General features: G+C 41.3%; 1 protein-coding gene across 1 annotated transcript in view; it reads right to left on the bottom strand.

Annotated features, from left to right (window-relative positions):
- Nucleotides 1-22674, bottom strand: part of Psma8 (proteasome 20S subunit alpha 8) — a 64450-nt gene that overhangs the window by 20714 nt on the left and 21062 nt on the right. The window contains 2 exon segments of the mRNA NM_001108884.3: nucleotides 11085-11207; nucleotides 15585-15709. Of these exon segments, the coding sequence (NP_001102354.1) occupies nucleotides 11085-11207; nucleotides 15585-15709 (248 nt within the window).

The raw sequence follows: 22674 nt of genomic DNA, 5'->3' as shown, positions 1-22674 counted from the left end.
AGATATTTGGTGAGATAATTGAGGTTAAATGAGATTCTTAAAATTAGGACTTTAATTTTTGTGTCCTTTGAGATGAGAGACACCTAAGCCACCTTTTCTATGAGAACATGCCACCAGGAATGGGAAAATATCCCAGGGCCCCACCTCTATGAAGAGACCCAGCCAGTTAACAACTACTGGAGGGTAGAATTAGTTCCCCCACCAGGGATAAGCCCTCTAGTTGGTCATCCAGTACAGTGTGGCTAACCCTAAAATATATACATAATAAAAGCAACATGAAGCAAACAGACTCAGTGATTTTGTGTGTACATACATACATACATACATACATACATACATACAACACAAATATACACATATACATATGCGTGTAACAAGAGTGAAGAAAAAGAGGCTATAAATTTGGGAGGGAACAGGATAGAGAAGAAGTGTTGGAGGATGGAGAGCAAAGAGGGAAAGTGTATGATTATATTTTAATTAAAAATAAAATACTTTTTAAAAGTAAACTTGAGCAGAGAGATGGCGCAGCAGTTAAGAGTACAATCTGCTCTTCCAGAGGATCTGGGTTTCATACCAAACACCCACATGGCAACTAAACCACCACCTGTAGTCCACATACATGCACTTATGCACACACACTACACGCACACGCACACGCTCGCACGCACACACATGCACGCACACACGCACACACACACACATGAGCAGAAATAGTTAATTCGGGTGAACTACAGCATCGTCTGAGCATTAGAAAGAAAGGGACATTTTAATGTCCTCAGTGAAGTGTTCATATTCTACCCAAAGTAGTTGCTTTCTAACACTTGATTGCAGGCTAGAATCTGGAACCACACATTTTAAACTTTTTTTAAAAGATTTTATTTATTTATTATATATAAGTACTCTGTAGCTGTCTTCAGACACACCAGAAGAGAGCATCAGATCTCATTACAGATGGTTGTGTGAGCCACCATGTGGTTGCTGGGATTTGAACTCAGAACCTCTGGAAGAGCAGTCAGTGCTCTCAATCACTGAGCCTTCTCTCCAGCCTTTTTTTTTTTTTACCAAAAGGAAAGGTTTATTTGGCCTACACTTCCACATCATTGTCTATCACAGAGAGAACTCAGAACATCAATTCAAGGCAGGATCCTGGAGGCAGAAGCTGATACAGAGGCCATGAAGGGGGTGCTGCTTATTGGTTTGCTCCTCATGACTTGCTCAGTCTGCTTTCTTGCACAACTCCAGACCACCTGCCGAGGGATGGCACCACCCACAGTGGCCTACCTCCCCCACACACACATCAATCATTAATCAAGAAAAGGCCCCACCGCCCACAGACTTGTCTGTAGGCTAATGCCACGTAGGCACTTTATCAACTGAAGTTCCCTGATGACCAAGTTGACAAACAAACAAACAAATAAACAAAACCAGCACAGCCACAGTGACCACCAGAGGAGACCACCACCTTGAAGAGAATTGGAGTTCCAGGTCCCTGCCCCAGGCCTCCTCCAGGACCATTCCAGGTGCCTCATGACTGCCCCCACGTGGCCTCTATGGACACTCATGTGTTTCTGAGTTACCTGTGGACACCTGCTTCTGGGTATAGAGGGGAGAGTAGTCACCTGTCTGTGCTTTCCTCGGATCTTACTATGCATGGGAAACAATCCCCACCAATGCCAAGAGTCAGTCTTCACGTGCACAGATTCCCTTTGGACTTAGCAACGGGAGAGGGGACCAGAGCCTTGGGGCATGGTATAAATATCCAGATTGGGCTGGTCTTTATGCATCTGACTTTTTCTTTTTTTTTTTTTCAGTTACTACTGTACTTTATTGTGTTCAACCAAATCACCATGTTACAAAAATAGCAAGCTGCCATAATAAAAAATAAGGCTCCTCTATCCAGCACCAGATAGCATCATTTTACTTTCAAGCCTAGAAATTGCACACTTGTATATAAACCAACCGAAGATGAGGATTGAGAGTTCATCTTGGTGGATTTTTCCTTTGATGAATATGAAGTGTCCTTCCTTATCTTTTTTGATGATTTTTAATTGAAAATTGATTTTATTTTATATTAGAATGGCTACTCCAGCTTGCTTCTTCTGACCATTTGCTTGGAAAGTTGTTTTCCAGCCTTTCACTCTGAGGTAGTGTCTGTCTTTGTCTCTGAGGTGTGTTTCCTGTAGGCAGCAGAATGCAGGGTCCTCATTGCGTATCCAGTTTGTTAATCTATGTCTTTTTATTGGGGAGTTGAGGCCATTGATGTTGAGAGATATTAAGGAATAGTGATTATTGCTTCCTGTTATATTCATATTTGGATGTGAGGTTATGTTTGTGTGCTTTTCTTCTCTTTGTTTTGTTGCCAAGATGATTAGTTTCTTGCTTCTTCTAGGGTACAGCTTGCCTCCTTATGTTGAGCTTTACCCTTTATTATCCTTTGTAGTGCTGGATTTGTAGAAAGATATTGTGTAAATTTGGTTTTGTCATGGAATATCTTGGTTTCTCCATCTATGTTAATTGAGAGTTTTGCAGGATACAGTAACCTGGGCTGGCATTTGTGTTCTCTTAGGGTCTGTATGACATCTGTCCAGGATCTTCTGGCCTTCATAGTTTCTGGCGAGAAGTCTGGTGTGATTCTGATAGGTCTGCCTTTATATGTTACTTGACCTTTTTCCCTTACTGCTTTTAATATTCTTTCTTTATTTTGTGCGTTTGGTGTTTTGACAATTATGTGACGGGAGGTGTTTCTTTTCTGGTCCAATCTATTTGGAGTTCTGTAGGCTTCTTGTATGCCTATGGGTATCTCTTTTTTTAGGTTAGGGAAGTTTTCTTCTATGATTTTGTTGAAGATATTTACTGGTCCTTTAAGCTGGGAGTCTTCACTCTCTTCTATACCTATTATCCTTAGGTTTGATCTTCTCATTGAGTCCTGGATTTCCTGTATGTTTTGGACCAGTAGCTTTTTCTGCTTTACATTATCTTTGACAGTTGAGTCAATGATTTCTATGGAATCTTCTGCTCCCGAGATTCTCTCTTCCATCTCTTGTATTCTGTTGGTGAAGCTTGTATCTACAGCTCCTTGTCTTTTCTTTTGATTTTCTATGTCCAGGGTTGTTTCCATGTGTTCTTTCTTGATTGCTTCTATTTCCATTTTTAATTCCTTCAACTGTTTGATTGTGTTTTCCTGGAATTCTTTCAGGGATTTTTGCGATTCCTCTCTGTAGGCTTCTACTTGTTCTCTAAGGGAGTTCTTTATGTCTTTCTTGAAGTCCTCCAGCATCATGATCAAATATGATTTTGAAACTAGATCTTGCTTTTCTGGTGTGTTTGGATATTCCGTGTTTGCTTTGGTGGGAGAATTGGGCTCCGATGATGCCATGTAGTCTTGGTTTCTGTTGCTTGGGTTCCTGCGCTTGCCTCTCGCCATCAGATTATCTCTAGTGTTACTTTGTTCTGCTATTTCTGACCGTGGCTAGACTGTCCTATAAGCCTGTGTGTCAGGAGTGCTGTAGACCTGTTTTCCTGTTTTCTTTCAGCCAGTTATAGGGACAGAGTGTTCTGCTTTCGGGCGTGTAGTTTTTCCTCTCTACAGGTCTTCAGCTGTTCCTGTGGGCCTGTGTCTTGAGTTCACCAGGCAGGTTTCTTGCAGGGGAAAAGTTGGTCCTACCTGTGGTTCCAAGGCTCAAGTTTGCTCGTGGAGTACTGCCTAAGTCCTCTCCTCGGCAGCAGCAACCGGGAAGATCTGCGCCGCTCTTTCCGGGAGCCTCCGTGCACCAGGGTTCCAGATGACGTTTGGTGTTTTCCTCTGGCGTCTGGATGTGCACAGAGTGCAGTCTCTTCTGGTTTCCCAGGCGTGTCTGCCTCTCTGAAGGTTTAGCTCTCCCTCCCACGGGATTTGGGTGCAGAGAACTGTTTATCCGGTCTGTTTCCTTCAGGTTCTGGCGGTGTCTCAGGCGCAGGGGTCCTGCCGCTCCTGGGCCCTCCCCTATGGGAACCCAGAGGCCTTATACAGTTGCCTCTTGGGCCAGGGATGTGGGCAGGGGTGGGCAGTGTTGGTGGTCTCCTCCGCTCTGCAGCTTCAAGAGTGCCCACCTGATCAGGCGGTGAGGTCTCTCTCCCACGGGGTTTGGGAGCAGAGAGCTGCTCCTCTCCAGCCTTTTTAAACTGGGACTTTTAAAACTGTTTACACTAAAGTCTCTTGGCCAATAATTATTTCAAGGCGAACTAAAATTTTTTTGTTAGGATATGGTGGTGCATGCCTATAACCCCAGAAGTCAGGAAGCTGAGACACGAGTTCTAAGCCAGCATGAACCACACAGAAAGAGCCTGTCTAAAAGCAAACAAACAAAAAAGCAAACAAACAACCCTACAATTTTAGAATTCTGTTCTCAGTAGTGACAGTAGTGTAACTATTTTTGCTTTTAGGTTTGCTTTGCTTTTGTAAAGGCTCCTCCCTAGGCTGTATGCATCTCAGGCTGGGCTCAAATCATTTATCCTCTTGACTCAGTAACAGGGTGCTGTGATCAGTTTTAACTTTGAATAGTCAACAACTTGGTAGTTTGGAATGAATCTTTTATACTGTGCCTTGGTCCCCTGGAGAACACTGGCTCACAGAATTATACAGATATTCTAAATGTTGGCCTATCTCATTTCTAAAATATCAAATAAAAAAGAAACTTTAGGATAGTTTCATCAAAGAAATATTGAGAAACTGTCGGGCACATTGTGATAAATACATGGTTCCAAATCTTGCTTAAAACCTTGAATTGTATCATTAGCAACAAATACTATCTGATGTTTTCTGCAGAAACAGGCTCAGCCTCTACAATCCTGAGAACACGTCCTGGCAAATTTTACATCTGAACAAACACCACTGCTGTCTATTGTTCTGGGATTCACAAGTGAAGTACCATTAAATGTGGGCAGTTCTGACTGCAAGGGAAAGAACAACCTAACTGCCTTTCTGAGCACACTGTCCTTGCAGAAGTGCTGTGTGCACGTGATCACTCCCTCACACAAAATGCTGAAGGGCGGTGCATGTGGCCAGAATGTTACAGCAGCAATTAACAGCACCTACTCTTTCATCAAAGATAATTTGAATTTGCTCGTTTACTTGCTGCAAATTCATGATGGTGTAGAGTAATGAGTACCACTAAGGCTTGGTGCTCTGGCTCTAACTGCTTTACCACATTTAATTATCCTACCTGTCCACAAATAAAAAGGGAATGGTTACTCATGGGTTGTAGAGGCGCAGCTAGCCTCAGACTTACATACCATGGGAAGGAAGAATGCAGTGATCAGGGGCAATCGCATGACAACTGACTTAGCATTTCTTATTGGCTTCCAGATGTTCAATCTTGCCCCTTTATAGAAATTCTGAGGAAGCACTGAGATTATCAAAGGGGTAGGAAAGGGAAACTCTCAAAGATTTCTCAAAGTTTTCTTCAATTATTGATAAGGCCTCAGTCTTCCATTGGTGACTTCAGCTGGTGACTGAAGGGTTCAGTGGCTCACCTGTCCACACCTTATTCAACTGGAGGGGCAGCGAAGTTCCCATCTACGACCTCAGCCCATTGTCATGTATTGAGGAAATTATACTTGCTCACAAGATGCCTCAGATTTCACTGCCAAGGGTGGAACTCCACTCCCCAGCTTAATTCCTACGCCGACAGTGAGGGTATCACGAATATTTCTGGATTGATATGATACTAAAATGCCCAGTCAGCTTGGAGGCCAGAAGAGAAACAGTTGTGGAACCCATCTCTTCTTAGAGCAGGATACAGCTGGACAATCACTTACGAATTTACTTTGGGTTGGTTGCTATAAGATTGTCTCCTACCGCTTAAACTACAGAATCAATCGTAAATTGGCCAAGCTTGTTGGTCACTCTGATCTAAAGGTCTTTGATAGAGAACACTGAGTATCTGTGGTTTGAATATGCTTGGCCCGAGGAGTGGCACTATTAGGGGCTGTGGCCTTGTTGGAGGAAGTGTGTCACTGTGGGCTGGGCTTTGAGACCCTCCTCTTGGCTGCCTGGAGGGCAGTCTTCTCCTGGCTACGTTCTGATCAAGATGTACAACTCTTGGCTCCTTATCCAGCACCATGTCTGCCTGAAGGCTGCCATGCTTCCTCCATACTTCATGCATGGACTGAACCTCTGAGCCTGTAAGCCAATACTAATTAAATGTTGTCTGTTATAAGATTGTCTTGGCCATGGTGTCTCTGCTCAGCAATAAACCCCTAACTTAAGACAGTATCCCTGATAAGGACTTATCCAGGTCAGCCAGCTCCTTACATGTAACATGCCTGCAGGTGTTGTGAAATCACAGAGCTCAAACCACATTTCCCAGGCCCAGAGGCTGTTCCTGCCACACAACTGTGATTTACCACTGTTTCCAGACACCATGAGTGAACCCGGCAGTTCCAGGCCCCTTGATTCCTCTGTTGTCCTGTGGATGGCTTCTATGCAGGGGCTGTGATAATGGTGGTCATGGACAGCCAGCTGTTGCCAGATAAAACTCACACTGGACACTGAAAGTGACAGTTGGCAAGGTGATTGAGAGCTGGCAAACTCCCCTTGTAGTGGCCAGACAAAGTGATGATGTACAAGCAGAAAGACAACAGACTTTCAGACATCAAAAGGACTCAACACTAAATTCAGATTTATTTTTCATCTACCCATCTTGGTCCTCTTTTCCAGATTATCAGACTTTTATTCCAAGACACTAGGGTTTCCTGCTAATCTTGGAATGTGCACTAGTTTTATACATATTATCTAAGGTATAATACTCTATTATATTATAATATTACCTAAGGGATTATATTATATATATATTATATTATATTATTACCTAAGGTATAATACTCTATCTCGAGCTTTTGAGATACGCTTTCTCTTATCATGAGTCTTACCATCATCTTGTAGTTCTAGGTACAGTAGAACTGAAGAAACCTTCTGAAGTAAAGAAATCTACCCCAACACGGGATTCCCATGAGAGCTTACAGTCTCCCTGGACCAGTCCTGAGACCAGACATGGTGAAAGTCTGCCTTCCAGATCTCATTGGCCAGGAAAGACATAGAAAGTACTTTACACACTCACAAAAGCATTACTGGAGAGGTCTATCAAAACCAGTTACCTCCTGGAGTAGGGATTTACAGATCCTATTTTGAGAACTGTAATTTATACTTTATACCTCATTTAGCTAAATACTTTACACATTTAGGTCCCCGCAACTGCTATATAGAAAATAATTGACCCATGCCTACTTTCATAACAAGCCTGTGGACAGAGTCTTTCATAACCCAGCTAACATACCACCACATGGCTTGTCTTTCTCCAGCATCCAGAAGGTAACAGGTTTGTTTTAGGCTCTCGTATCTCCAGTGTTCAGAACAGGTCTTGGCAAATCGGCCTTGGTCCTCTTGTTGAAGGAAGAAGAGCTCCCTTGCACCTCTATTCTCATCTAGCTACCGGTCTGTTTCTATGCTCCTCTTGCTAATCATAAAAAGACAAAACCACTGCCACTGCCTTCCTCATCGCCTATGTTTTTTTTGGGGGTGGGGGAATTTCAAAAGTTATGAACATATAATAAAATATTAACAGTATATTCTTTATCTCTATATGTGAACACTGAGATATGTATTGTGCTTCTCTCTCTCTCTCTCTCTACACACACACACACACACACACACACAATTTCAGTGTTATAGATACCATATTTCATTACTTTCATTTATTTTGTGGGTATGAATTGTGTTGGGGGTGGAGGTCAGAGGACAATTTGAAGACGTTAGTTTTCTCCCATCAGGTGGGTTCTGAGAATTTAACTCAAGTCATGAGACTTGGCCAAGCATCTCTACCTCCCGAGCCATCCTGTCAGGTCTAGGTGGTCTATTTTGACTACACTATACTTACCCGATCCAGAGAGCTTCACGGTATTATCTAGTGTAAGCCCACATGTGAGTATCTCTGCGCTTCCAAAACCTTCTTTGAGGCTATTTTCCACATCCAGAATATAATCAACAATTATGGTTCACATTCGTCCGTTTTGATTCACTTGCATTAGAAAGTCTCCTTGTGTTTATTCTGTCTTTCAATAGCAGGAGACTATTTCATGGTCTGAATATATCCGATTGTTCCTTCCTTATTAGACTCAGGTTAGACCCAGTGGTACGAAGACTTCCAAGGTGATACTATTTCCTTTTCAAGGCATCATCAGGAAGCACATTGTCATTTCAGCCACCGTGATGGCTATTTTTGTCAACTTGTCTACATCAAGAATTAACTAAAACCCAAGTTGCTGGCATCTACAAGGAATTTATTTTTAGTTTCTTAAGACAGAGTTTATCTGTTTACCCCTGAGTGTCCTGGAACTTGCTATGTAGACTAACTCACCCGGCAAGAGACTTTTCTTAATGAAATCATTTGATATAGGAAGACCCACCTTGTATGGGTCCCACCTTTTGGTGGCGGTCTACACAGAGGACATGGAAGAAGGAAGTTCTTGAGATGCCTGCTTGCCCTGGCTCTCATTAGCAAGTTCACTCTTTTACTGGTACTAGAGCTTCCTTCCTAGGATTCTGGTGTGAGCTGAGACCGCCAGTCCCTTGGACTGTCCATTGGTAGACAGCCACTCTCGGACTAGCTGGACCACACTCTATAAGCCACTCTAATAAATTCAAATAAAGTCTTCTCTGATACTGGACACAGTCTCTAAGTTCCCGTGTGTGGAGGATGTTTCTACAGAGAGCATATTCTCACTAGACTGGAGCTGAGGCTGCTATTTGACTGGCAGACACCAGAGCAGAGCATGCTTCAAATTCAGATGCCTTCAGACATTAGGCCAACTAAAATGAAAACCACTTTAACACAAATTTAAAACTACATTAGAACGAATAGTAATGTTGCAAAGGTAACTGCAAACTGAAGATAGCAAGTTTAAACTATATTTCAAGAGTGACCGTATAACAGCTAGCTTTGTTTAGGGCAATGACTGAAAGGCACGGAAAGCAAGTAAGGGCAGGGCTGGCTCTGCAGGGCAGGGCAGGGCTGGCTCTGCAGGGCAGGACTTGCTGCTGACCCTGAAGAACCTCGGTTGGATCCTCAGGATGAAAAGACAGAAGAAGAAACCTGACTACTGTGGGAGGTCCTGTAACCTCCACACATTTACTTCACACGCACAATAAACAAGTGTAATAAAATGTAAAAAGAAAGAGAGTGCAAGTCATAACGTTTCTAAGTGGCAGGATGAAATGCTAACACTTTTCAAAAGTAAATCCATAGCTTCTGTCTACTAGCTTCCGCAGGCAGATTAAAGGCAGCCGAGAAAAGCACCCGTATGTTGGTTGCAAGACTATAATCGGCTGCTTTATTGGCCTCCAAGTTAAGAAACAATAGCTTAGCAATGAATATCCTAGTAAGAGCACCAGTGGAAGGGGAAGCCCTGGGTCCTGCTAAGACTGAACCACCAGTGAACTAGACTGGTGGGGGGAGGGTGGCAATGGGGGGAGGGTTGGGAGGGGAACACCCATAAGGAAGGGGAGGGGGGAGGGGAATGTTTGCCCGGATACCGGGAAAGGGAATAACACTCGAAATGTATATAAGAAATACTCAAGTTAATAAAAAAAAAAAAAAAAGAAAAAAAAAAAGAAACAATAGCTTGCTTTTCCCCTTGGAGACTGTACTTCATGTGTATCCCAACCTGGCCCCGAGCTTACGGTACAGCTAACCGTGAGCCTGAACTTCAGATCTTCCCGCACTCGTCTGCTGGATAGCTGCTCCTGGGAATCCAACCCAGGGCTCCATGCATGCTAGGCCAATGCTGTGCCATGTGAAGTACATCCTCCGCCCTCGGTAGAACTCCGACTTTATACAGGTAATAGAGGCCATGGTGATGTTTCCAACCATTTATTTCTTTGGCTTTTAGTACTTGTAAAAATAAGCTCAATGTGGAATTACTTAAAGCTTGAATACTGAACTTTAATAATGAAGTTAAAATCACTTATACTACACTCTGGAGATGTAGCCTTATTCTTACACAGGGTAGTTTATGAAAATTCACCGCTGGAAACTGTTACTAGTTTCTCTGGGCCCTGGGCATTTATATTTCCTTTGAGCACACCATTAAGGAAGGTAGTAGTATTTTGAAACAAGAATAACTTATGCAGAAAACAATTCCACGTAGCATGTGAAGATTATTGCTATATGCTAACAAATAGTAGGAATTGGAATTTATGTTATCTGACTCTCCTAGAATAGAGGACATGGGACTGGAGACATAGCACAGCAGTTAGAAGCGCACCCTCATGAAGGCTTGCAGCAGTTCCAGGGAGTCTGATTTCCTTTTCTGGTCTCTGAGCACTGGGCATGCATGCAGTCAGACAAAGCATCCATACATATAAATGGAACAAATTAAATATTTCGCTGTGGAAACCAGACTCAGAAAGACAAATACTATATTTCTCTCCACAAAACACATGAAAGTAGGTTTGCAAGGTAGGGGTGGTAAGAAACAGGGATGGTACTGGATGAACAAACATGAATGGAGTGTGTGCATAAAATATTAACACACCTCAAACATCAATGCAATGTTTATTCACCTGTTTTGGGTTTGTTCTGTTTGTTGTTTGTTCTGTTTTCTGAGACAAGATCTCACTCAGGCTGACCTGAAACTCACTATGTAACCCTGGCTGTCCTTGAACTCCCAGCAATTCTGTGGCCCCAGCTTTCTAAAAGCTGGGATTATAGGCATGCACCATCATGGCTTGCTTCCATCAAGATCTTTTCACTATCCTAAACAATCATTTCTGAAGAATAAATGACTACAGTCTGTAGTCTGTGTTACAGTCACTATTTTGTTCTTTTTTTTTTTCCGGAGCTGGGGACCGAACCCAGGGCCTTGCGCTTCCTAGGTAAGCGCTCTACCATTGAGCTAAATCCCCAGCCCCTACTGTCACTATTTTAATGCAACACGATTCGGTCTTATCCCTGAAAGCAATAAATCATTTGCATTTATTACAAATCTTGCAATAAATTAATGCATTTATCTGACAAGTTCTATGAAAAATTAATAAATTCATTACTCACTTTCCAAGCGTGGTAAGTACCGGAGGGATCTGTCTGATACAATCTTGGGATACCATCATCATCAAAGCCTACAATTAAGGCTGAAATACCAAAAGGCCTTCGTCCATTGCTCTGGGTATATTTCTAAAAAATAAAATTTATTTTTACCATAACACTGTCTTAGTATTCTATTGCTCTGAAGAGACACCATGACCAAGGCAACTTTTATGAAAGAAAGCATTTAATTGGGGGCTTGCTTACTGTTTCAAAGGTTTATTAGTCCAATATCATCATGGCAGGGAGCATGGCAGCAGATAGGAGTTGTTCTGGGAGAAGTAGTTAACCGGTAAGAAACTGGGCTTGTGTGGGCTTTTGAAACCTCAAAGCCTACCTGCCCATGACACACCTACTCCAACAAGCCACACCTCCTAACTGTTACAATCCTTTCAAATAGGTGCACTCCTTGGTCACCTATATATGACCTACTTTTCTGATTTTTTAAGAAAATGTTTTAGTATTTTTAATTACGTATGTATGTGTCTTTATGTAGGTGTGTACATGTGAGCACAGGGATCCCATGGGGCTGGAGCTCCAGGTGGTTATGAGCTGCTAGGACCCAACCTCTGGACCTCTGGAAGAGCAGTTAAACGCTCTTAACCACTGAGCCATCTCTCCAGCCCCTACATTTCTAATTTTGTTGTATACATTTTTAGTGTTTTTGACTATTGTTAATTCATAATGACACTTTAAATAAATCAATGTGCATAATCTGTAAAATATAATCACAAATTTGCTAATATTTATTTTTTCTTAAAAGACCCTTTACTCCATCTTTGTTCAGTTTTTTTTTTTCTTTTTTTCGGAGCTGGGGACCGAACCCAGGGCCTTGCAGCTTGCTAGGCAAGCGCTCTACCGCTGAGCTAAATCCCCTACCCCTCCATCTTTGTTATATCCCATTTTTAAATTAAAGTTTTAGGTCACTGTATCAATTTTGTTCTCAGGCATGCCTTCCCCCTTGGCGCTCCCTTCCCCACCTCCTGTTGCTGGTGCTTAGCTTCCCTCCTGCGCTTTCACGTCTGTTGGATCTCATTCTTTAGTCAACCAAGAATGTAGTTATGTGTGGTGGCTTGGATAAGAATGGCCCCAGGGGCTCGTGTGCTCGCGTGTCACCAGGGAGTTACGCTACTTTGGCAATTAGGAGGCATGGCCTCATTGGAGGAAGTGTGTCAGTGGGGTGGGCTTTGGGGTATTCAGATGCTGGAGCCAGGCTCTGTGCCCCCCACCCCTGCCTCTCTTCCTGCAGTCTGTGGGTCCAGGTGCAGAAGTCTCCACTCCTCCCCGGCCCTGTGTCTTTGTGCCACCACGCTCCCAAGCATGGTGACAGTCGACTAACCCTCTGAAACTGTAAGCAGGCCCACTTAAATACTTTCTTTTATAAGAGTTGTCATGGCCATGGTGTCACAACAAAAGAACCATGACTGTGACAGTATGAAATCTCTTTGACCCAGTGGAGGACTGGGCATTCGCTTTGCTTGTCAGAAGCTGTGTTAAGAAGCTGTGCTTTAGAAGCACGCCCTTGTTTGCCTAGAGGAACACTGTAGCTACTGTTAGGGCTACTCCTACTTGATAATATTGCTACCAAGTGTTCTCTGTTCACTGTACTGTGCCATCTCCTTCTGTCTCAGGAAAAGGGACCTTTTGTTTCTCTTGAAGAAAAGCACACATTTCCCCTATAGACAACACAACACTAACATCAACTACATTTCTTATTACACTGTGGCTGGAACCACACTTCCCTATACACAGTGCAACACTGACACCAACTCTGTTTCTTATTGCTCTGTGACTGGGAACCTTCTGGACCTGTGCTCCAAGGAATGGCGTTCGGAGACGGTTGGAGGAAGAGGCAGCCCTGACAGAAGGCTACAGACTGAATACATAGGTAACTTCACTTAGCTCTGTGTGTGACTGGATGTGGCGCTGTATAATTCTGTGGTTTGAAACAGATTTTAGTTACTTTCTTTCGCTTTATCTACATATGGGATCTATTTTCAGTTTTCAAGTGTATACTGTCATGCTTTGCTAGTAATGTTTGTACAAACTGCTGAGCTATGAACACAAATATCCTCTTTTAAAATATGGGCTATGTCTATAATTCCTGTGTACTGTCTAATATTCTAGTTCACACTGACGTATGACATAGATGCATTAGATGTTTTAGAAGAAAGATCTTCTTACTTTACTTTTTAATCTTTCATTTTAGTAGAAAGGTAATATAAGCAAGTCAAATCTGGCCAGAGGCGCAGGTTCCAGTGGCGATCTTACTGTCACAGGCTTACGACTATGTTTCCACAGTCTATTCTCAAGGCCTTGGTTTCTCCAGAAGCAGCTTTAAAAGCCACACGTAAGAACCTTGCATGTGTGCAGTTCTGTGTCTTGCTTTTTGCTAAATTCCCTTTTAACAACTTGGAAAATTGAAACAAATAAGAGTAGCAACACAAAAGTTGCTTCTAAAACCAAGCAATAGGCTTTCTAAAACCAAAAGAGTGCTTCGATGTGTGTTATCCTCACGGAACTTTAGTATTTGGATTTACAAAGCACCTATAAAAACCTCCACGTAGAACCAGGGCATCTCCCCTGACAGAGCAGCTGGAGGTGCAAGTCAGCGAAGCCGGAGTGGGGGTGGGGTGGGAATGGGCCTACCACCCGTGCTCATGGAGGGAAAGCAAATCGATAGCTTCCTGAAGGCGTAAGATACTGGAAAGCCAGGGTTCCATCGTTAAGTTACAGCATTTGCAGACTACTCTTGACAAACTGCTTGTTAACAGAGGGACAGCTTAAGGAAATATGGTGCGCACATATGACGTACACACACTAGAGCGTTCTAAGCACAAAGAAGAACCAAATTACCCTGTTGTAGGGTAATGAATGGAACTGGAAACAATCCTACTAAGGGAACTATAGCAGTCTCAAAGAGAAAAAATAGATTTTCTCTGCTTTTGGTTCCTGTATTTTAAATCAACACATAAAGTCATGTACAAGTCAGGCAAGTACAGATGATGTTTCATGTATGTGCAAATGACATGTTATATATGTACAAATGAAGTGAAACCACAGAAGAATGGAGGGGGGGTTTAGTGGGGTGAGAGGTGAGAGGGAGGATGGAGATGTGGAATAGACATGGGGAGATTTGTCCAATATACAATATATACTTACTGGAATATATTTACATTCAGAAACATATTTGAAAAGAGGAATGCTGGCCCAGTAGGACAGACAGACGAGTGGGTAAAACGCTTGCTGCCAAGCCTGACCTGAGTTTTGTCACCAGGGCCCCCTTGCTAGAAGAGAACCATCTCTCTCAGCTTGTCCTCCGTATGAGTACTGTGACACATGTCACTGAACTCAGGATAAATATGTAACTAAAAATGTCCACTCAGGGACTGGAGAGGTGGCTCAGAGGTTCAGAGGCCTGGCTGCTCTTCCAGAGGTCCTGAGTTCAATTTCCAGCCACCACGCGGTGGCTCACACCATCCATAATGACATCTGGTGCCCTCTTCTGGCCTGCAGGCATAAATGCATACAGTATACTGTATACATAAATACATCTCTTTTTTTAAAGATTAAAAATATTTTTTGAAGAGAACATGAATTGACACAAATCCTCACACTGAGCATCTGGTTAAAGGGATTAGGTGACAAAAAAGAAAACAAAAAGTCTAAAGTTCCTGTTGAAGGACAATTTGCTCAAATAGAAATGAAAAAAGTGAACCAGCATGTGGGGAATTTAATGTCACTAATAGTAAAACACAAATTAAAGCAACTATTACATTATACAATACTCAGGGAAAGAAAAATGAAAACCAGTATTGATGAGCCCTCGGGGATAGCTGGCTTCTAGGAAACAATTTGGCCCATATAACAAGAGCCTTAAAATCAATTACAATCTCCAATCTGGTGACTGTTTACTTAAAACAATTTAATAATACAATTTTAAAAAGAAGAACAAGCAGGATCAAACCAGAATAATGATATTGGGTATCAGGGAGAGGGAGAACAGAAGGTTCCGCGTTGCCACCTTCAAATGACACCAGAGCTGGTCACAGAGTCAAACATCAGGGTAAGTGAGAGGAAGCCAGCCCTGCGTGCCACCGTTACTCTCAGCATTCAATAACACGACATGCATGGATTCAGAAAAGATCTCTCCTAACCCTGATAGGTGGACTTTGGTTTACAGGTGAAGTAATGGATTTATCTTTGGAAAACTTTAAGCAATGATATTGTTATTGTATCTCTAGAAGGTAAAATTTTCCTTTAAAAATCTCACATTCTCTAAAAATATTATAATACCAAGAATTGAAACACACTTTACACACACACGTGCATGCGGTAATTCTGCGAATGAATACGGAGCCGAGGCACTCCGTGACTAAGTGCTGGGAGCTCCTGCATATTTCTAAGACAGGACCAATGATGGCGAAAACAGAAAGCCGAGAGACGGCGCTACGAGCTAAAGCTCACCTGCTTTAGAGTCGCTATGAAGCGAGTTATATACTCTACGGTGACAGGGTCCTCCACCGTGAGCTTGTGGCTCTGGCACTCCACCCGCGCTCTGCTGATCACTACTCTGGCGTCAGCTGTCAGACCTGTAAAAACAGTCAAAACTGTAACGTCTATACATGTCTCAAAATGTAGTTTCCTTGTCAAAAGGTTTAGTTTTCAATTCTTTCTTACAACACTTTTTGCCCTGCAGTAACGTCTTCAGAAGGAACTAGAAAGTGCCACGTGCCTTAACTGTGATTTATTTCCTTTTTACGACTAATTTCACATGTCCCCCTCTCATTTGTAAAGGAAATAGTAAGTAGTTTACTTTAAACACTATTTGTAAGTTGGGTTTTATTTTTCTTATGAAAGCAAGAACAATACACTATTCTGAAGAACATAGGCATTGTATTCAGAGTACGTTTGAATAACTGTGATATATCAATTCTCAATTTTTTTGTCAAAATGAAACGTTTGGAAGTCAAAGATGTTAAAACAGACGGACCTCTGAGAGAGATAAAATATCCAAACAAGTAAATATTAATTCTCAGCATGTCCAGGATGAGAGCGCACGTACCAGCTGAAGTCAGAGACTGAGGCACGTGACTGACAGGACACTGAGTGTGCACAACTAAGGACTGCACTGGTGTTCGATGTTTTTGTGGCCATTTTGTTTCTTTCACCACATTTTTAAAAAAGTTTTATTAAGTGTGTGTGCACGTGTGTGCCTGTGTGTGTGTGCATATGTGTTCTCAAAAATGATTTATTTTTATCCATGTCAGTTTAGAATTACATTGTTTAATTGAAATACATTTGTGAACTTTAAGTTTGTCTTCCACTATTGATTTCTGGTTTCATTTCTTTTCAAGCAGAAAGATACTAAATATGATATCATCTTTTAGACTTGTCAAGAACTGTCTTGTGACTATGCTAAAGGACCTTTTTTTTTTTTTTTTGCTGAATGAACATTTTAAGATTCAATATAAAATACCTCTTAACAAAACAACTAGAAACTAAGCAAAAATATATGATGAAACATGTTGCTGTGGGAGCTGAGGACTTGAGTGAATGTGATGGGGTGGGGGGAAAGACAGAAGTCCTGAGTGGGAATGTACTAGTCGCCTGGCTCTATCAAGGATAAATGCCATAGGCCCATGGAAATTGGCAAAGCCGTCCTCTAGGGTCAGGGTCAGATTGATGGCAAAGCCTTCCTCTGGTCCAAGTACAAATATTGACAGTGTATTCAAGTGGCAGTGTTTAGGAACAATTGGCCATTGTGTGCAGGGCTAACAACTGCACTTCCTCCAGATATTCACAGCTTGAGACTTTTGCCCTATAGACACGCCCCACCAAGACCAGCTCTCATCCCTGTGCTCTGTCTGTACCACACATGCTGAGGTTCCAGGTTGCTGAAGCAGTCAGTGTGGCTTAGGCACACAGCCCACCTGACCCCAGCTATTCTGTACATATGTCTGTGGGTCTTCTTTCTTCGTACCCTTGCTACCATTGATCAGGTTAAGGTGACAAGCCGTGCAGGATGCAGCAGCATGTATTAATCTATAGAAAGGGCAAATATGCACAAGAAAATATGCTCAATACTATCATTCTTGGGTAAATAGAAGTTTAAGCCACAATCAGAAATTGTGCATAGGGCTGGAGAGATGGCTCAGTCGTTAAGAGCACTGACTAATCTTCCAGAGGTTCTGAGTTCAAATCCCAGCAACCACATGGTGGCTCACGACCACCTGTAATGAGATCTGATGCCCCGTCTGGTGTGTCTGAAGACAGCTACAGTGTACTTATATATGATAAATAAATAAATCTTTAAAAAAAACAACTTTCAGTTTCTGCCTGTGCCTGAAGCTGATCCAGTCCCAAAGCTCTCTGTACCCAAATCCCATTCAGGAGAGAGAGCTGGACTTTCATAGATGCAGACAATCCTGAGAATTCAGGGGAGATTACCACTTTTGCTCATATTCCTGACATAAGAGGAACACGCCTAGAACCCTCTGGACACAGAAACCTAGGAGCAGTCAGGAACAGGATCCTTCTGGTCTCTGCCTATGCCCAGAGCTGGCCCACAGCTCTCTGTACCCAGATACTGCTGGGAGAAAGCCAGTCTCAAGGAGTGATAACAAGCAGGCTTAAAGGAGGGTCAAGCCACTGTCAGAGACAGCAAGACCAGCTAACACCATAGACAACCAGAGGGTGAGAGGCAAGCACAGGAATCTAAAAAACAGAAACCAAGACTACTTGTTGTCATCAGAGCCCAGTTCTCCCACCAAAGCAAAATACTGGATATCCCAACACACAGGAAAAGCAAGATTTAGATTTAAAATAACATGTCATGATGATGATAGAGGACTTTAAGAAAAATATACCAGACAACACAGGTAAACAAGTAAAAGCCCTTAAAAAAACACAAAAATCCCTTAAAGAATTACAGGAAAACACAAACAAACAGGTAAAGGAATTGAACAAAACCATCCAGGATCTAAAATGGAAATAGAAACATTTCCTGGAGATAAAAAAAACAACCCAAAAACATAGGAAAGAGATCAGGAGTCATAGACACAAGCATTGCCAACAGAATACAAGACAGAGAAGAGAGAATCTCAGGGGCAGAAGATACCATAGAAAACGTTGACTCAATCATCAAAGAAAATGTAAAACACAAAAAGCTCCTAACCCAAAACATCCAGGAAATCCAGGACACAATGCGAAGGCCAAACCTAAGGATAAAAGATATAGAAGAGAGCTAAGATTACCAACTTAAAGGACCAGTAAATATCTTCAACAAAATTATAGAAGAAAACTTCCCTAACCTAAAGAAAAAGATGCCCATAAACATACAAGAAGTCTACAGAACTCCAAATAGATTGGACAAGAAAAGAAACTCCTCCCATCCCATAATAGTCAAAACACCAAATGCACAAAAGAAAGAAAGAATGTTAAAAGCAGTAAGGGAAAAAGGTCAAGTAACATATAAAGGCAGACCTATTAGAATTACACCAGAATTCTCACCAGAGACTATGAAACCCAGAAAATCCTGGGCAGATGTCATACAGACACTAAGAGAACAGGCTAATATATCCAGCAAACTCTCAACATAGATGGAGAAACCAAGTTATTCCATGACAAAACCAAATGTACACAATATCTATCCACAAATCCAGCCCTACAAAGGATAATAGATGGAAAACTCCAACTAAAGGAGGGAAACTACACACTAGGAAAAGCAAAAAAGTAATCTTCTTGCAACAAACCCAAAAGAAGAGAGCCACACAAACAGTAATTCCACCCCTAACAACAAAAATAACAGGAAACAACAATCATTGTTCCTTAGTATCTCTTAACATCAATGGACTCAATTCCCCAATAAAAAGACATAGACTAACAGACTAGATATTGAAAGAGGACCCAGTATTTCCCTGCCTACAGGAAACACACCTCAGTGACAAAGACAGATGCTACGTCAGCATAAAAGGCTGGAAAACAATTTTCCAAGCAAATGAAACAAGTGGGAGTAGCCATTCTAATATCGAATAAAATTGACTTTCAATGAAAAGTTATCAAAAAAGAAGGAAAGACACTTCATATTCATCAAAGGAAAAATTCACCAAGATGAATTCTCAATCCTGAATATCTATGTTTCAAAAGCAAGGACACCTACATTCATAAAAGAAACCTTATTAAAGCTCAAAATACACATTGTACCTCATACAATAATAGTGGGAGACTTCAACACCCCACTCTCATCAATGGACAGATCATGGAAACAGAAAATAAACAGAGACATGGAGAAACTAACAGAAGTTATGAACCAAATGTATTTAACAGATATTTATAGAACATTTCATCCTAAAACAAAAGGATATTCCTTCTTCTTAGCACTTCATGGAACCTTCTCCTAAATTGACCATACAAACAGTCACAAAACAGGCCTCAACAGATACAAGAAAATTGAAATAATCCCATGCATCCTATCTGATCACCACGCACTAAGACTGGTCTTCAATAACAACAATAACGACAGAAAACCCACATACACAAGGAAGTTGAACGACACTCTAGTTAATGATAACTTGGTCAGGGAAGAAATAAAGAATGAAATTAAATACTTTTTAAATGAAGGAACAGCATACCCAAACTTAGGAGATACAATGAAAGCAGTGCTAAGAGTAAAACAGATCTGAGTACCTCCAAAAACAAACTAGAGAGAGCATGCATTAACAGCTTGACAGCACACTCAAAAGTTCTAAAACAAAAAGGAGCAAGTACACCCAAGAGGAATAAACAGCAGGAAATAATAACAGGGCTGAAATCAACCAAGTATAAGCAAAATAAAAACAAAAATAAAAAAAAAACAAAACAAAAACAAAAAACTATACAAAGAATGAACAAAACCAGGAGCTGGTTCTTTGAGAAAATCAAAAAGACAGATAAACCCTTAGCCAGACTAACCAGGGGGCACTGAGAGAGAATCCAAGTTAACAAAATCAGAAATGAAAAGGGAGACATAACAACAAAATCTAAGGAAATTCAGAAAATCATCAAATCCTATTACGAAAGCCTATAGTCAACAAAACTGGAAAATCTAGATGAAATGGACAGATACAAGGTACCAAATTTAAATCAGGATCAGTTAAACCATCTAAACAGTCCCATAACTCCTAAAGAAATAGAAGCAGTTATTAAAATTCTCCCAACCAAAAAAGCCCAGGACTAGATGTGTTTAGTGCAGAATTCTATCGGACCTTCATAGAAGACCTAATACCAATACTATACAGACTATTCCACAAAATAGAAACAGAAGGAACACTACCCAATTTGTTCTATGAATTCACAATTATTCTTATATCTAAACCATACAAAGAAAGAGAACTTCAAACTAATTTCCCTTATGAATATCTATGCAAAAAATTCAATAAAATACTCGCAAATAGAACCCAAGAACACATCAAAAACAATTAGTCATCATGATCAAATAGGCTTCATCCTAGGGATGCAGGGATGGTTCAATATACAAAAATCTGTCAGCGAAATCCACCGTATAAACAAACTCAAAGAAAAAAAACACATGAACATCTCATTAGATGCTGAGAAAGCATTTGACAAAATTCAACACCCCTTCATGATAAAAGTCTTGGGAAGATCAGGAATTCAAGGCCCATAAACATAGTAAAAGCCATATACAGCAAACCAGTAACCAACATCAAACGAAATGGAGAGAAACTTGAAGCAATCCTACTAAAATTAGGAAATAGACAAGGCTGCCTACTCTTTCCCTACCTATTCAACATAGTACTCAAAGTCCTGGTCAGAGAAATCAGACGGCAAAAGGCGGTTAAAGGGATATAAATTGGAAAGGAAGAAGTAAAAATATCACTATTTGCAGATGATAAGGTAGTACACTTAAGTGACCCCAAAAGTTACATCAGAGAACTACTAAGTCTCATAAACAACTTCAGCAAAGTGACTGGATATAAAATTAACTCAAATAAATCTGTAGCCTTCCTCTACTCAAAGGATAAACAAGCTGAGAAAGAAATTAGGGAAATGACACCCTTCACAACAGCTACAAATAACATAAAATGCCTTAGTGTGACTCTAACCAAGCAAGTGAAAGATCTGTAGGACAAGAACTTCAAGTCTCTGAAGAAAGAAATTGAAGAAGATCTCAGAAGATGGAAAGACCTCCCACGCTCACATATTGGCAGGATTAATATTGTGAAAAATGGCCATCTTGCTCAAAGCAATCTGGAGATTCAATGCAATCCCCATCAAAATTCCAACTCAATTCTTCATAGAGGTAGAAAGATCAATTTGTAAAAATCATTTGGAATAATAAAGAACCCAGGATAGTGAAAACTATGCTCAACCATAAAAGAACTTCTGGGGGAAATCACCATCCCTGAGTTCAAGCAGTATTACAGAACAATCGTGCTAAAAACTGTATGCTAGTCGTACAGAGACAGGCAGATAGATCAATGGAATAAAATTGAAGACCTAGAAATGAACCCACACATCTATGGTCACTAGATCTTTGACAAAGGAGCCAAAACCATCCAATGGGGGGGAAAAAAGACAGCATTTTCAACAAATGGTGCTGGCTCAATTGGTAGTCAGCATGTAGAAGAATGCAAATTGACCCATTCTTTTTTTTTTTTTTTTGGTTCTTTTTTTCGGAGCTGGGGACCGAACCCAGGGCCTTGCGCTTCCTAGGTAAGCGCTCTACCACTGAGCTAAATCCCCAGCCCCAAATTGACCCATTCTTATCTCCTTGTACAAAGCTCAAGTCCAAATGGATCAAGAACCTCCACATCAAACCAGATACACTCAAACTAATAGAAGAGAAAGTGGGGAAGAATCTCAAACACATGGACAGGGAAAATTTTCCTGACCAGATCACCAATGGCTTATGCTCTACAATCAAGAATTGACAAATGGGACCTCAAAAAATTGCAAAGCTTCTGTAAGGCAAATGACACTGTTAATAGGACAAAAAGGTAACCAATAGATTGAGGAAATATTTTTACCTATCCTCCATTTGATAGAGGGCTAATATCCAATATATACAAAGAATGCAAGAAGTTAGACTCCAGAAAATTAACTAACCCTAATAAAAATGGGGTACAGAGCTAAACAAAGAATTCTCAACTGAGGAATATCGAATGGCTGAAAAGCACCTGAAGAAATGTTCAACATCCTTAGTCATCAGGGAAACGCAAATCAAAACAACCCTGAGATTTCACCTCACACCAGTCAGAATGGGTAAGATCAAAAACTCAGGTGACAGCGAATGCTGGCGAGGATGTGGAGAAAGAGGAACACTCCTCCATTGTTGGTGGGATTGCAGACTGGTACAACCATTTTGGAAATCAGTCTGGAGATTCCTCAGAAAATTGGATGCAGTACTACCTGAGGACCCAGCTATACCTCTCTTGGGCATATACCCAAAAGATGCCCCAACATACAACAAAGACACATGGTCCACTATGATCATAGCAGCCTTATTTATAATAGCCAGGAGCTGGAAAGAACCCAGATGCCTTCAACAGAGGAATGG

The sequence above is a fragment of the Rattus norvegicus genome, chromosome 18 (assembly GCF_021556685.1).
Source record: "Rattus norvegicus strain SHRSP/BbbUtx chromosome 18, alternate assembly SHRSP_T2T, whole genome shotgun sequence".
Classification (NCBI taxonomy): Eukaryota; Metazoa; Chordata; class Mammalia; order Rodentia; family Muridae; genus Rattus; species Rattus norvegicus.
The sequence above is the reverse complement of the archived record's forward strand: the minus strand, read 5'-3'. Positions and strand labels throughout refer to the sequence as shown.